Genomic DNA, 16,920 nt, shown 5'->3' on the forward strand with positions numbered 1-16,920 from the left:
GGCAGACCACCTCTAAATGTGGTCAGAGATTTTTTTTACCTTGGCCACTTGTGATCAAATTAACTCAGATGGGATGCTTCCTTGTCCGTACATTATTTTGCCGTCCTACCTGGGGTTTATTTATTTTATTTTTTTTACTTTTCTCTCTTGTAAAAGGCTTCTAGGTCTCAGGTTTAGCGGGCAGAAGGTTTCATGTGATGTACTGACTGACCCGTGTGTTTGCACAAACCCCAGCAGCTGTGATAACAGCATCAAGACGGGCAGATTACCACTTCAGGATAGAGGCTGGCCTTCCTCCTCCTCCTCCTCCTCCTCCTCCTCCTCTAGTAGCAGCTTTCTGGTCTGACCCACGGTAGCGGACATCCGAGCACGCCTCTGCCCTCGCACACACTCTACGCCGTTAAAGCGTCATAGATTAAAGTTACAGAGCGGAACAGCGGACAATGTCAGGTGAGCGCTCCATTGTTCCCTCCCAGCGCCGAGGTTAAAAATAAGAACCAGCCAGGGTCCTTGGACACACAACAGCTCTGCAGTAGAGCAGCCTTTAATTACCATAAAGCACTTACTGCCCGCCCTGCACCTTGGCCGTCGCTTAGCAACCACTTCACCTGCGCGGTTTGAGAGGGAAAAGGGAGGGGCGCGGTTTTCATTTGAAGCCGAATCCCTAAAACGTCTGCGGCTGACCCCAAAGCATCACATTCAGGTCGATAAAAAAAAAACTAGGCTATGTAATTTTCCCTCTGTGCCACATTTGCATCTGCACCCAGAGCTCAGCTTTGTCGCCGCCGCTCGTCTCCTGCAGCAAAGAGCTACAGCGAACCTTCAAGGTGTTCGCTTGCTTAGAGCGAACAGGGAAATCCAGTGGATCCAAATATGCCAATAACCTCCGACCGACGCACCGGCGGCGAGCGGCACGCTGGGAGCAATTAAGAGCAGCGAGGGGAATCCTCTGAGGCGTCTCACGAGCCCCGGTAATGAGGAGGCCTATAACGCCCTGTGATATTTCACATCATCTTCTGGAGCCGGCGACTCCATTTACAGTCCCAGAGTGCCAAAGGGGAAGTCTGTCCGTTTGAGCCTTTGTTTTTATGCAACTGAAGATGTCTATTTTAAGTCAGAACCCCACCCAAATATTCATGTTATTTACTAAGAACATACACCGATCAGCCACAACATTACGACCACTGACAGGAGAAGTGAATAACATTGAGCATCTTGTGACAATTCAATGTTCTGCTGGTAAACTTTTGGACCTGGCATTCATTGGTGTGGATGTTACTTAGACATGTAGCACCCACCTAGACCAGACCAGGCACCCCCACCCCATAGCAATGACACTCCTTGATGGCAGCAGCCAAACGGTTTGGGAACAACTCAAAGAAGAAGAAGAACATGAAGAACAGCACAAGATGTTGACCTGGCCTCCAAATTCACTAGATCCCAAACGGATCAAGTATCTGTGGGATGATCCACAGAAGCCCCTCCCCTTAAAGCCCCCCCACTAACAACATTCTGTTCCCAGACACCACAGGACACCCTCAGATGGCCCATGTCCATTCTCTGATGAGTAGTCATAATGTTATGCCTGATCGGTGTATGAGAAGCTGCGCAGATCGCCTACTGTACCTGAGAGGGGTCGGCGGCAGCTATGGCCTGGCTCGCCTTCAAAGCCAGCTGGCAAACGCTTTCCTGACCAGCGATGACGAGGTGGGCCACGACGAGGCTGAGGGAGGAGGGCAGGCGATGGCCGGACGTCAGGGCCGAGCTGACCGCCAGCAGCCAGTCGGCCGCCGCCGCTGCATCGGCGGCCACCTTGCGCAGGACGGACGAAGCCACGCTGAGCTCGCTGTACCAGGACGTGAGAGGAAGCGCCAGCATTGAGCCAGACTGAGGGGACAGATGAAGAATGAAATACTTCACGCTAACACAGTTGCACGCTTAATAATATACAGCAATGACAATAAAAATGTAAGCCACAGGTGAGACTTCAAAAGATATACCTCTTTAAACTACCGTTAAATGGAGTGTTAATGAAATGCACTTAAAGCAATAAAAGGTTTTAAAAATCATAGAATAATTTAAAGGGAAAGTACTGTTTTTTTACAACCTGGACCTTATTTCTGGCATAAAATACGATTGTTTACTCACCCATATAACTTTGGTGTCATTTGGAGTCGTTCAGACGATATTTAGATCCACATATATCCATATAGTGGGAGTGAATGGGGCACCGAAACACAGCCTCTAAATAACGCATTATCTGCCGCAAAACTCGTTCATTTCACCAATATTTTGTTATGATACGCTAGTGCTATTCCCTGTTGAGTCTGGAGTTACCTGTTATCATCATCTGGGGTCTGCAGATTGACCTACTAACCTCTGACCTGGATGATGTCATCTCTGAGCGCCATGCGGGGTATACTATATGGATATACGCGCATCTAAATATCTTCCGAACGACTCCAAATGACACCAAAGTGATATGGGTGAGTAAACGACCGTAGTTCATGCCAGAAATAATGTCCAGGTTGTAAAAAAACGTAATTCCCCTTTAAGGGCTGTTTAATGTCTTAACCATAAGTAGGTGAAATCTGGAAGCAAGCAGAATCTAAAGTGCGGTTGTAGGAAATCATTTTAAGCTGTAGAGGGCAGTAATGCGACCTGTATCATCAAAACTGCCAAAAATCAGAAACAAATGAGAAGAAATGGATTCAGAAACAGGTCTTTTGCCAGATAGTGCTCTGGAAAATAACTAAGAGATACAGACAAGAGTAATGCGAGCATTTAAAACCGATAATGTCAACAGATCAATTTGCGGTAATGGACGTTGACTATGGAAATTATGCGATTAATTGCAATTAATCGAGATTATTTCAATCTACAGACAGCCCTGGCAATTTTCTTAAGAGTTGAGCCAAAATCTTGATATTTGAACATAAGACTTCAGGGAGAAATCTAAACAAATAACACTTTTTATCAGCTGAAACGTGACAGAAAACACCACACTTTTTTTACGTTAAAATAAAACTATTTAAAATAAAATAAATAACAAATACGCTGCTAGCTGTAGCTTACATACGAAGGCAAGCAAGAGTGGTAACATTCAAGAATAAAAAAAATAATAGTGGCACGTCGCAGTTCGTTAACTACATTCATAGTTTTCGGACTACTGTCTGTTAGCACGTTAAGCTAGCTAGAAACAGCTTCCATATTCAATACCTGTTGCTCTTTTTGTGGCCACAGTCTGTCTGTTAGTCAGTGGAAGATAAGTCAGTGATATCATAGTAACAGTCACTGCTATATGCAAATACACTTTCTTATCAAATATATTTTGATTATGCAAAGACGTTCTCGCTTATGTCTCTCTCTGCAATGGACTAAACAAAGGTAATCCCGCATGCCGACGCACACACTGGCCTCTTCCTTTTAATAGCAAATACGTTTCATTCAGGTTAATCATTGCCTCCAAAAGCAGGTTACAACTCGTGAAGCGACCTCAGGGTTACCTGTCGGGGTTTATCTGTCGGCCTGCTGATGCTGCGGAGCAGGCTGTGCGCCAGGCTGTGGTTCTGGCTGTGCGTCCTCTGGTCGGCCAGCGGCTCGGTGAGGCCGGAGCAGGAGAGGAGCTGCAGGACGGGAAGGACCAGGACCGGACTCGACCAGGGCGGCGACTCCGCTTGCTTTGGTGCTAAACTCAGCGCTGTAACAAACAGAGAGAACGATGGTAAGGTGAAGTGAAGTAACGGTGCAGCTGCTCTGGACTTGATCAAGGTTAAACACTACAAGGTCCAATCTGGAAGGGTTCCATCAGTCACAACACAAAAAGTGAACGTTGAGTCTGAGAAATATTTGCAATGGTAGCAGAGCTTCATTAGACACATCAAGGAAAAAGTTGACAAAAAAAAAAAATTAGGCTAAGTGGTTGAGACAACATGCTAAGGGAAATAAAGTACTGTATCCAGTATCTAGCTGCCGTTTCGAACTGCATTAAAAACCTATTAATGGCAAACTAAACTTTTTTTAATTACCGAGGCTTCCCACTAAAAGCCTGCATTGAACAAATCATGTCCGAAGAAGAGAAATTTTAATCGTGCTTAAAAATGCTCCTACAAAAACAAGACGGCGTTCAGCATTATTTTTATAGCAGGTCATTTACCGCGCAACCGTTAGAGGATTGTTTCCCACTGTTGACGTGATTCTGTTTGGGCGGATGAAAAGCCAGCGTGCACTTCTGTTGTATTTCTGAGCAGTGGCAGTAGAAGAGGCTGCTCAAGTGCTGAGTTTGCTGAAAACGCCAGTGTACACGGGCGTCAGCAAATAAACAAGGACTAAAATTTGTCATATTTCATTTGAAAATGGTGACAGTATGTCAGGAAAACTGTTGACTATATAGATCACCGTGCTGTCTTTTGTTGAGGTGACTAGATAATGGAAAAAAATCCCTCAGTGTGCACTGATTGTGTTTGTTCCCCCTTTCCTTGGGCTCTCTCATTTTCATGCACACACAAAGCCTTCAAAACATGCCTTGTTGTGCACATGGGTAAGACAATTGTGACGGCAAACGATGTGCACACGTTGGATCGATTATGTGGAGGGTCTGGCTTCGTTTGTTGAAACCAGACCCTCCACAATTGTTGGCAACCGGCAGATTTTGACCATTAAATGCGTGAAGCTTAACTGTTCCTACTTTTTTACTAATGTTTCAAAATCTATTCGTTACAATGTGTCTGAACCATCCCTTAGTTATGCTGCTATAGGCCTAGTCTGCTGGGCAGACTCATAGCAAAAGGGGGAAAAGATGACCTGGCTCTCTCTAAAAGTGACTAAATTCAACTTTTTAGTTCACTAAGCAACACTTGTGCACAAAAACTAAGATGTTAAAACAACCATTTCACAATTTGTGCGCTGGGTAGATTATGTTGTACCAAGACTGAGGAGGCTGGTTTGTTGAGCTGGAGGCGCCTCCAGCAGGAGCAGGGCCACACCCATCATCAACTCGTCCAATGGCACCTCCTACAAAACACACACCAGCTTTAGAGGCAACGCAGTGTTGATACGTTCTGATGAGTTGATTATGGGGTCCAAAAGAAAAAAATAGGGAAACTCTAGACCAGAATAGAGAAAAAAAAACATATTGGATTAGAAACACTGCTGGGTCACCGGTTGGCAGGCAGGCAGGAGCCGCTGTATTAAGTTCACGAGGGGTCGGCAGTCTCCGTTTAACTTGAGGCACTGCTGACAGGCGCACAGCAGCTGTAGAAGCAGGCCAGCTCTCTCGGCCCTCCAGCAGTCACCGGAAGCCCCGGCAAGACCTTGAAGCAGAGGGTCTACGAATCCACACAGTTCCAGCACGGCCTCCAGACTGTCGACCTTTAGTTAAAGATGGAAGGAAATATTTCAGTCTGCATCGGTTGAAACACCAAAGACCTCCACTAACAACATTCTGCTGCCAGACACCACAGGACACCCTCAGAAGGCCCATGTTCATTCTCTGGTGAGGCACCACAAGGGAGACCTACACAATATTAGGAAGGTGGACATAATGTTATCAGGGTGTCACCTGCATATGCGGAACCAGCTGACAGAGGCAGAGCAGCAGGCTGTCAGACACTGGTGAGGTCTTCTCCTGGTCCTTGTCTTTTGGGGGGGCTGCTCCAGCTCCTGGCTGCATGGGCAGCAGCACCCTGAGGAGACTGTGCCGGAGGAGGGCGTGCTGGGGCTGCCTCTGAGGTTCACAGTACAGGTATCGCAGGAAGGGGGCCAGCATGGTGATGTAAGCTGCTTTATTCCTGCAGCAGATATACACATAATGGGTATTAAGATATTTCATACTTAATTCAGAGTCAGACAATTAAAAATATTTAGCCTGTCACAGGTCAACACCATATATTTTGACACAGGTTTGTTGGCCTGGGGTGCTTTTTTAATGCAGCAAAGGTGTGAGCGATTGGATGGCCAGTTCAAAGCCTATGCTGTTCCCATGCTTGCCTCTCAGTGGCTTGCCGCACAAAGTCGTCGATCTCCAGCAGAAGAGCTGGCCAGCAGTCCACTCGGTTCTCCAGGGCTGTGATGTAAGGGTGAGGGCTGCTTCTGCAAAACAACAGGACAGAGCATAGGTCATGCACCAGCCTAAATACACAAAGTTGTCCACCTAACCATGGCCAAAGGTAAATAATTAACAGTTAATAATTAAAACACTTTACATTATAGCACTTGTGTCTAAAACTCTTGCACAGTTAAAAAACAAAACTACAACGACAAAGAAGTAGGTAGTGCACTTAAATATAAGTGAACATCCCTTCACACCACCTGCATGTTCTAACAATTTACGAATACAAGTACATGTACTCAATAAGACTGTGTTGGTTTGACCGGTGGAGGCTTTGAGTATTTTTTGTAGAAAGGCTCGTAGAGGCTTTAGACTGAGGTAAATTCTGTGGCAAAGTTTCGCCATTTATTGACTCCAATGAGACACCGTAAAATACAATAAGGCACAAACCCATACCAATCAACATCAACCAACTCTAACCAACATCAACCAACACCAACCAACACCAACCAACACCAACCAACACCAACCAACACCAGCAAACATCAACCAACACCACCTGACATCAACCAACACTAACAAACACGAACCAACATCAACCGACATCAACCAACACCAACCGACACCAATCAACATCAACCAACATCAACAAATATCAACCAACATCAACCGACACCAACCAACACTAACAAACACGAACCAACACGAACCAACACGAACCAACATCAACCAACACCAACAAATATCAACCAACACCAACCAGCATCAATCGACACCAACCGACACCAACCGACACCAATCAACACCAACCAACATCAACCGACACCAACCGACACCAACCGACACCAACCGACACCAACCGACACCAACTAACACCAACCAACACCAACCAACACCAACCAATACAAACCAACACCAACCAATACAAACCAATACAAACCAACATATACCCTCTTTGCACCAGGTGATCAGACGGAACAAAAAAGTATCCTGTAGTGTGAACAGGGTATAACTTAATAAATAAAGGCTTTCATTGACATAACTGGTGACTGTTGCCTCACTCGTTGTTAACACCGCTTGTTTGCGCTGGGCCCCTGCTATAAGTCACTGAAAGGAGACACAACGGCAAACATAGCAAAACAGACATTTGTTTCCCTTTTGGCTTTACTATTCTGTTAGTATAGACAGGAAATTCAAAAGAGAACCTGTTCCTTCCTGTGAACACAGACAACTTTAATTGCTCTTGAATTTCCAAACGCATGAAGCCGGGGTCAAATCCAAGGTGAAGTCTATACTGTGTATTGTTCAGCTTCCAGGCCACAGACGGTCAGAGGTTAACACAACAGGGTTGATGTGTGTGTGTGTTTGTGTGTGGGGAGGGTCAACATCGCCATCAGGTCCACTTAACCAATGCGTTCAATCAATCATCGTGTACCCAAGTGTAGGAAGGAAGTTCACTGACTGAGCATGTCTGTGCCTGCGACAGCCCTGCAGCGTGAGCCAGACATAGACCACACCCCCCCTCTTCTTCCTGCTCTTTCTAGCCAGTCTTGGCATGGCGTAATCTGTCTGACCATCTCTGCCCCCCCACCCACCCCCTCCTCCTCAGGTTCCCTCTGGCTGTCTCCAGACGCTCAGCTACCAACACAGCTCCCATCCATCAGCCTATACAAGCGCTCCCCTACTTTTCAGCTGCCACACAAAAGGAGAGACCTTCCTCCTTTTTAGCTGGACTCCAAGTTCACCGTTAAATCAGGGTGCTGCCAGACAAATGGGACAGGTGAGATCTATCTGCCGCAAAGCCCAGCTTCCTTTCGCCGTCTACAGGTTTCACAAACCTGTTATGTGAGGTTTGGGTTCAACTGCAGTAATTGAAAATATAAAAGAATCAAAAGGGAAAAGTCCTCAATCTCAAAGGCAATGACACCCTGACTTTGGAAAGTGGTGCACTGGAGGAATTCTAGTAACGGTGGCTCAGATATTGTGCAGACCATCGAAACATCTTTAAATTACCAACCAGAACTAAGATAAATAAAAGTATTACGGTGCCAAATGCAAGACTGTTGGCTTAATCTTTCTCTAATCTTTAATAAACTAAGTCAAGCATCTAAAGCTGTCAAGTACCAAAAGGTTTGCAATCGTGTAGCGTCTATTAAAAAACAAGGGTTGTTTTTTTGGCGTTTGCAGTGCCGGGTCTAGCAAGTAGGAAGCAAATAAGCTAATCAATAAAAAAAGAAGCAGGACACTAAAAAAGCAAAGTTGTGCACTTCTGAAAATGACAACACTGCAGAATTTGGAAGTAGCTGGGTGGGAGTATTTCGTCGACCACTGTAAACTGTAAATAGGAGGCTGTTTGCCAAAGTTACAGCCTCATCATCCGCGGGACTCTTGCCAGAAGCTCATAAAAAAAGGGCCATTACCGCTCAGAGAGCAAGCAGCAGTTAGATTTATACATATGGGTACGCCGTCCGGTTGTACTGCACCATGTCCGTACAGTTGAATAGGGACGATTTTATGTTAGGGGACTGCAGATTAGGATATCTGCTTTGCAGGACACCAGTCATTTCTCCCGGGCAACTGCTTACAAACAGCTTACTCTACATTTAATTCACTGTATGGTAATCCCTTGCTTCCTGTGCATTAGTCAAAACTTAGTCAAATCTTCTGAGAAGGATGACAAATGGATGTCTTTGCCCAAAACATAATTTCCGTAACCTTTTGGTTTACCAATCGGATCTTGAATCAAGCTAAATTGTGTCATTACGTAAAAACGCTAGCGCAGTTACATAGTTTAACCACTAGAGAGCACCGAGGGGTTTATTTTGCAATTGAAAAAGGAACCCTTCAGTATTTAGTTCAAGTGCGAAGTGGTGCGACTCTCACAAATCCGATATCTATCAGACTATTGTGATGTCCCTACAATGATTCAGAGTCCGAATACTTTATTGATCCTTCAGGGAAATTGTTTCGTTGTAGTTGCTCCCATAAAGTTGCAAAATACAAACAATACACAATTAGCTTAGAAAGTTGGTCGGAAGCACCAACAACAAGCGCCGCAAACCAGCGACCCAGATCTCTTGCAAAGAACCCAAAATACAAATTGCAATGTAAAATGTTCTGTGACAGGGCTGCCGGCTAAAGTCACGATTGCTTCCATCAGTTCTCATCTAGCTGGATATTTATTTTGCTGCGTGTCTGTGCAGATTTACCATTTGATTGCACCTGAACAGACAGACGCCGAGTACGTGCCTACAGGCGACAGTCTACAACAAACTACACCGCTCCAACACGGCACATGAGAAATGAGACGGCGGCGGCATGGACGGAGCCCCCGAAAAACTCGCCTCGACCCCACTGGGGGCCGAAGTGGCTCGGAGTCTCGGTGGCAGATTGCACGGGGGCCGCGACGAGCAGACGGTCAACAATGGGCACCAGTGTGCATCCTCCATTAATCCCGCAGCATTTACAGTTACCCAGCAGTGCCAGGCCCGGCGACCAATGGCGGGCCAGACTGCCAGGCCAACGGCGCCGCCCTGCTGCCCTCGGCATATTCATCTTCCCACCGGGGAGGTTCGGGCCGCCAGACAGGCACAGACAGAAGAGACAGCGATGAAGACGGAATGAGAGGGGAAAAAAAGACAATAAGAAGGAAGGAATGAAAGAAAGAAAGAAAGCAGGGCTGGAGAAGAAGAAGAAGAAGAAGAAGAAGGGGTAAGAGGGAAAAGGTTATTGAGGTAAAAAGAGAAAAAGTGGATGAAGGGAAACATGAAGGAAAAAGAAAAAAAAAAACACAAAGCAGCTCAGTCTTTTTTTTTTTTTTTATCACCCGCTGTAACTGATTAAGGGGGCCCCAGGATCTTGGCAGAGGTGCCGATCTAAGGCTGGTAGAGGGTTAGAAGGAGGTGGAGGAAAAAAAAGGGGGGAAGGGGGGTCTTTGTCCAGGCTCAGGCAAGGGTACACCACTTCACTACGTCTGCTCGGAGACATCCAAGATACTAGACTAGACCTGTGCCACAGAAAAGGCCCCAAATTTCCGGTACTAGTGATCGGTCAATAATGAAAACCAAACAATACTACAGCGAGAACTTGGGACGTCCCGATCGGTATCGGGGGCCGATCCAGGCATTTTTAAAATGATAGGATCGCTATATGGATTCAGCCAAGCCTGATCTTTCATAGTTTCTGTTTAAGGTCTGCCATGAACCAAAACCACGTCCCTGTAGCGTCGAAACATCTTCTTCTTCTTCTTCTTCTTGTGTTTTAGTGGTAGTTGGTAGTTTTGGTTCCTCTTCCTCTTCTTAGTTCGTTTTTGTTTTTTTTGACGTTAGCCATGTGACTAAACACGTCCATCTCTTCCATCTCTGGAAAACGAAGTCGGTCAGACAGATAGAAATGTGTAAATTGTGAAATGCGCGTGTTTGCCAAGGTGGTAGTAGCTGATCGTCGTTCGGTACTACCACCTTGATTCGACACCCAAATTCCAGGGAGTCCGCTCTGGTAAAGGCTGCACCGAAACAACAACAATAAACACTGAACGCTGAGTTTAAAAGAAGAGAAAAGTTTCCTAGAGACAATAAAAATATTAGAGAGAGGATTATGGAGTTGGACCAGCCCATTTCTGGAGTAAAGAGTCATGAGCTACCCTGTCGACGCCATATTAGCAGAGGACAAAGAAAACCTTGATCGGGACATTACAACCTTACTAAAAACCTTTACTACTCCTAGTTAGCTTGTAATGATGCGTAACTTCTACTGTGACTCTTTTCATGCACAGAAACACACACAGACACTGCATGTCGACTTCATTTTAAACAAACCTGATGGAATAAGGACAGGTGAAGTGCGTCTCTCCGTCTCTCCGGTCAGCCTGCATCTGCAGCAGCCGCCCAACGACTTTTATGAGGCCCTGGACGTTTCTGTTCACAGTTCAAGCAAAAAGAAAACACAGCATGCATGAAACCCACATCTTTCACCTGAAAGGTCTTGTTACAGGAAACCCAGACTTAGCAGAACCAGAGGGCGGTTATCCTTCACGGGCAGCATTAGGCTTAGTAAGCAAAGGCAACCCCCAAATTGAGATAAGGCGTACGGTAGGTGTACATCACGTACCTGGCTGACGGTAGAAGGTTGAGGACACCATTGAGGATGTAGTGCAGGTCCGCGTGGCCCTGGTCCACCAACAGCACCATGGCGTCACAGCAGGCTGAACGCACCGGAGCACAGTCGCCGCAACACTGATGCCACAGAGCCTCCAACGCCGGGCTCTGATGCATGACACACAAACGCATCAAGCCCAATTAGGTTTTTTTTTGTTTTTTTTTTACGGCCTTTATTCTGTAAAGTCGCACTCAAACATCTTGGTAAGAACAGGAAAAGAAATACAAAGAGGTGGTTTGGAGGAACTAACCTGAGTGGAGGACTGAGTGATTTTCCCATTTGACCCCTTTTCTGTTAGTACAGCTGCGACAAGATTTCTCACCGCCTGAAATACAAAAAGCAGACCTGAATGTACGTTTTTAAACGGTTTTCAAGGCGAGAATACCATTTTCGCAAGTGGTTGTAAAGACTTTTGCCCTTTCATAGAGGACAGAGGCTATTAAAGAGGCCAGGTACAATGGACAATTACAAAATCTATAAAGAAAATGGAATGAAAAAGCTAGAAGTTAGCTTTAAAGTGCCAAGTTACTACAGTCAACAGCAGATGAATTTAAAGGGGAACTACTGTTTTTTTACAACCTGGACCTTATTTCTGGCATAAAATAGGATTGTTTACTCACCCATATAACTTTTGTGTAATTTGCAGTCAGTCGGGAGATATTTAGACCTGTGTATATCCACATAGTGGGAGTGACTGGGGCACCGAAATGCAGCCTCTAAATAACTGTAGGTCTACAGACCCCGGATGATGATAACAGGTAAGAATAGCACTAGCGTACAATAACAAAATATTGGTGCAATGAACGAGTTTCGCGGCAGATAATGCGTTATTTAGAGGCTGCGTTTCGGTGCCCCATTCACTCCCACTACATGGATATACGCAGATCTAAATATCTCCCAACTGACTACAAATTACACAAAAGTTATATGGGTGAGTAAACAATCGTATTTTATGACAGAAATAAGGTCCAGGTTGTAAAAAAAACTGTAGTTCCACTTTAAACATCTAATCCATTAAACCAATAACGCAATAAATAACAACAACTTTTAACTTTTTAAGCAATTCTGACTCATTGCTGCCAACTACAGTTTAGTTTTTTCTCACTGTTGCGTTATGTCCGCAACTGTTAGTAAAACACATATTAGGAACAGCACCTTATTTTATTGAAAAATTGCAGTTAATGTCTTCTACGTAATTTTCGCACTTTGCAAATTCATCTCACCGGGCCAGACTGGACTTGTAGGCCGGCCTGGTTTTAGCCTACGGGTCGTATGTTTGACGCCCCTGATCTAAGGTGTAGCTTTGTGATGCCAGCCCCAGCAGGACCAGGGAGAAACTACACTGTGCCATCTGGATGGAAGTCAATCAGCAGAGTGAGAAAGAGCAGCTTACCTGGGCTTGTATGACGGGGCTGGGGAAATCTAACCGTGTCTTCAAAGCCTCCATTGTGTCTGCAGGTCATACCTGAGAGCAGCAGGAGGGGTTTCATTAGGACCAACACCTCATGTATTATGATTTTGCCCCTTTCACGACAAAGAATTCAACATTTTTCTGACAAAGAAATGGCGACACCCTCCCATTTAACCCAACGATATCACATGTCAGCGGAAGTGAAGTCAGCCTCGGGAAAACAAAGGCTCAGCTATGCAGCCACCTGTCGCTTCGTGACCACTAATGGAGGAAAAATTCCAGGGAGAAGCACTGCTTGGAGGCATTCGGGGACCGGCCCTTTGAAAGCTGACCTCAGCCATGTGTCGTCAAATTATTGGCCCGCGGCCGTGACACAATTTTTCGTGCATTATTCACAAGTCAACAGTACACCGTCCAAGTTGCAGGTTGCTAAGCAGACAAGTGGCCCATCTCAGGTTGACAGTATGCCATACAGGTGCACAGCTGCTCACCAGTTGAACCAACCACGCATTTAATGCACTTAATGTCTTCTTCTTGTCGTCTTTTGTTTAAAACAACAATATAAGGACTGTGTGTCAGATCGACTTTACCAAACTTCAGGTGCTGCTTGAGCAAAAAATTTCAATTTAACTATAACCTAGCTCATCCATTACTCTCATTTTTTCCAGAGTATTGTTATTTTTTGTATATATTTTTCCAAACAATTTTGTATTTGTGTTTTTTTGGTAACTTTTTTCCCTGTCGAAGTTGTCACTGTTTTCTGTATATATATATTTTTTTGCCAAGTTCAATGCTACTGTGACAAGGAAATTTCCCATACGTCGGATTAATAAACATGTCTTATCTTATCTTGTCTCATCCATGACCATGTTTCACACCGCCACAGTGGTAGTGGTAGAATTAAATACATATATTGCACATGAATCTAGGGATGCAAGCCCTGTAAACTGGTACTAAATCAAAAAGATCAACCGTAAATTTCAAACATTTCAAGCATCTGTACGGTTAATATTATCAGTTTTCCAAACGGTCTCAGCAAACTGCTAATACATTACCATAATCTAGTCTAAAAATCCAAATTGTCAGCATTAGACAACCACTTGTTATACACATTTAAGAAGCCGGAATCAGTGACTCCTCCAATACGTTAATGTAAATACATGTTTAGCTGATTGACAGAAAAAAAGAAAGCAAACAGAAACAAAAGAGCAGAAATGTATAGAGAAACTGGTCTTTTAAACGTCAAGTTCCAGATGGTTCGTTCAACATGACCAAAGTTATCTGAATTTACTGTCGATGTATAACAGAGTTATGAGCTGAGCAGCTGACATTTTGATAAGAGTAATACAACCTTGAAAAACATCCCTTTAAAGTAAATTTAAAACAAATATTTTAAAAACAATTGAAATCATGCGATTAAATATTTTAATCTATAGACAGAGCTCTTTTTATACATAAACATTTTAGCACTTGGGGCTTTAGACGAGCTTTAGATGTGCTTTAGACACAGAAAGAAATCTGCTCTATAGCACCACTAGTGGTTAAAATCGAAACACCTTCGACTAACAACTATTTTGGTAATCAATTAATCGTTTAAGTGATTTATCGAGAGCTGAGCAGAGAGCTTTCATAGCAGCTGACAAGTACAACGAACTTCAAAAATATCAATTTAAAGTACATTTAAAACAAATATTTTTTGCGATTAATTTGCACATTAAATATAGAATACCGGGCGATTAATCGCGATTAAATATTTTAATCTATTGACAGAGCTCTTTTAAACATAAACACTTTAGCACTTAGGGCTTTAGACGAGCTTTAGATGTGCTTTAATCGTTTTAGGTGATTTATCGAGAGCTGAGCAGAGAGCTTTCAAAGCAGCTGACAAGTAAAACGAACTTCAAAAATATCAATTCAAAGTACATTTAAAACAAATATTGTTTGTGATTAATTCGCACAGTAAATATAGAATATCATGCGATTAATCGCGATTAAATATTTTAATCTCTTGACAGCCCTCTGTCAAGCATTTTTGCTCTTGAAACACCTTTAATTGAAAATATTTTCGTAATCCATCAATAGACAAAATGGCTTTTGTTATTATACTGCATGTACAATCAATTTATAATTTATTTAGAGACAATTAATAAAACTAACTGTAGCTTTATATTTAGGTAGGAAAATGTCACTACAGATGAGGACTAATTTCTTCCCCGTTTCTTCTGGTTAAACACCATCTTTATACCGGCGTATTGGTTTATGCAATACTAGAAATACAGGGAATACGAGCCTAACCCCACCGCCACCCCCTCCCCAAACAAAGACACCCAACCTCCCCCTCCTCCTCCTGTTATCTAACTGATAAGCCAGCCTGCCTTGCTGTACTGTCCACCACCCTGCTGCTGCAACACTCTCCACTGGCTCCGACTGCCACTCAGCTTCATGGCCACATGAACAGGTAAGTCAGCAGCACCTGCTAACATTCAGCTCTTCGTCACACCGGCTCTAAACTTCGATGAAGTGTTCAGTCGCAGCTTTTGCACTGTAGTCATTCTATTTACACATGACATTGCGTTTATAACCAGTATACTTGAGGTTTAAAAGGAGAGAACTGTTTGAGGAGAACATTTTCCAGTGATGGAAATGAAAACATCTCAGTGACTGTGAAGTTTTAGCGGATTCCTGTTGTGTAGACGTACCCAACTTCTTTCTGCTACACCTTTTTAAAAGTTTGAACACCAAAAACACAGAACAGTTCCAGCCGTTTCTACAGCATATTTACCTTACGGTCAAACAATATAGGCTGGCCCGTACTGCCAGGTCTGCAGTAGCAATACAAGCGAGGACAAAGCACGAGTAGTGTTGAGCCAACAGTGCTTTAGAAATGACACCGCTGAGGCTTTGCTGCTCGCTAATGCCGGACGGCCACATGGGATTTTCGGTGGCCTTTTCAGGTGGTTCAACGGACACCTTTTTGTCACGGCCGCGCTGGAAGACCTGAGATCACTACAGAGGCCAGACAGATGTCTTTGGACATATGTCACAGCTGTCGCAACTGGTTCAAATAAAGCCGGTACATTCGGAGCCCACTTTGACGAACATCTTTCCATGTCTTGTTCATCATTGCAAGTTACAGTCTACTGCTGAAACTGTCGTGAATTGCCGATAGAAGATAGAATTTCATTCAGTTTATCAAGCAATTGCAGTTTTTATCTGGTTTCTGCCTCTCGGTGTGCAGCTTATCTGTGTTTTGCAGTTTTATTTAAATGTAAATGGTGGTTTCAGCAAAACAAGATATTTCTATATATCATATTGAGCTCTGGGAAAATGTGATCAGAGTTTTTAAGTTTTAACTTACTCCGTATGGAGTCCCAAAGTGTCTGAAATTTGATAAATAACTAAGAAATTAAATGTTAATATAACTAACAATGTTAAAAATTGACCAAAATCTTTAGAATTGGTATAATGATGATATTTTAGGGGAACATAAGTCCCCATATGGGGTTATTTACACTCCGGGTACATGGTGTATATCAAGAATTTAGTCTATCAATAGAAATCATGGTAAAAAAAATGCAAAGATTTTTAAGTTTTATGTTCAAATTGAAGTGCTGCTTAATTGTAAACTGTATATCTTTAGTTTTGGGACTGCTGGTTTGACATTTTAATACATTTTAGTACAGGATTGTATCTGAAAATCACACTCTTCGAATTTTAAACTTTAAAGTGACAAAACGCACCTTTAAATTTTGTGCAGAAATATTTTTATGACTACGCACCTCATTCATGAAGGAGCTTGTAAGCGTTGCGATGTCAATTCCCATTCGCGGCTTCTTACTGCTGCACTGGTCGACAGCAACGCCGGTGTCTTCGAGGCAAAACTGTCTTCACTACTATATAATAGCTTAAAGTGAGATTAATTTTGTTGTGGGTATGAATTGACTGATGTTTATAATCACATTTATTTGTTTAAGGGGCCTTGTACGGGACCTTGAGGACAGTATAGACACCACAGCCCCAGATGTGACAGTCTCACACTTTGTTGAATACCGACATACAGCCACGACGACTTCTAAAAAAAGAACAGCAGCTACTTTCTGCACAGTAGTTCCCAACAGTCATCAAAAAGATTACAATTCTATTGTTTATGGCAGCCGCTGGGTATGGCAGCGTGATATTAGCAAAAAAAAAAATGACCAAAGTTTTAATTTTTAATTTTTTTTTTAAGTAGTACATCAGCATCTTTTTCTTAATAAATAAATAAATTAATGAAAGTTTGGGTTCAAATGTTATCAGTGTTATG

At 43.5% G+C, this 16,920-nt stretch overlaps 1 protein-coding gene across 1 annotated transcript in view; it reads right to left on the minus strand.

The window, feature by feature from the left end:
* The window catches only part of focad (focadhesin), a 33,856-nt gene extending 16,950 nt beyond the window's left edge, over positions 1-16,906 (minus strand). The window contains exons 1-11 of the mRNA XM_084544164.1: positions 16,397-16,906; positions 12,600-12,671; positions 11,457-11,531; positions 11,159-11,313; positions 10,867-10,965; positions 5,989-6,090; positions 5,561-5,789; positions 5,161-5,370; positions 4,926-5,013; positions 3,507-3,700; positions 1,627-1,887 (exon numbers count right to left, since the gene is read on the minus strand). Coding sequence (XP_084400290.1) covers positions 1,627-1,887; positions 3,507-3,700; positions 4,926-5,013; positions 5,161-5,370; positions 5,561-5,789; positions 5,989-6,090; positions 10,867-10,965; positions 11,159-11,313; positions 11,457-11,531; positions 12,600-12,653 — 1,467 coding nt within the window. The 5' untranslated portion in view covers positions 12,654-12,671; positions 16,397-16,906. The remainder of the gene's footprint in view (positions 1-1,626; positions 1,888-3,506; positions 3,701-4,925; positions 5,014-5,160; positions 5,371-5,560; positions 5,790-5,988; positions 6,091-10,866; positions 10,966-11,158; positions 11,314-11,456; positions 11,532-12,599; positions 12,672-16,396) is intronic.
* Between the last annotated feature and the right edge of the window lie 14 nt (positions 16,907-16,920).

Source organism: Chelon labrosus (assembly GCF_963514085.1).
Source record: "Chelon labrosus genome assembly, chromosome: 1".
Classification (NCBI taxonomy): domain Eukaryota; kingdom Metazoa; phylum Chordata; class Actinopteri; order Mugiliformes; family Mugilidae; genus Chelon; species Chelon labrosus.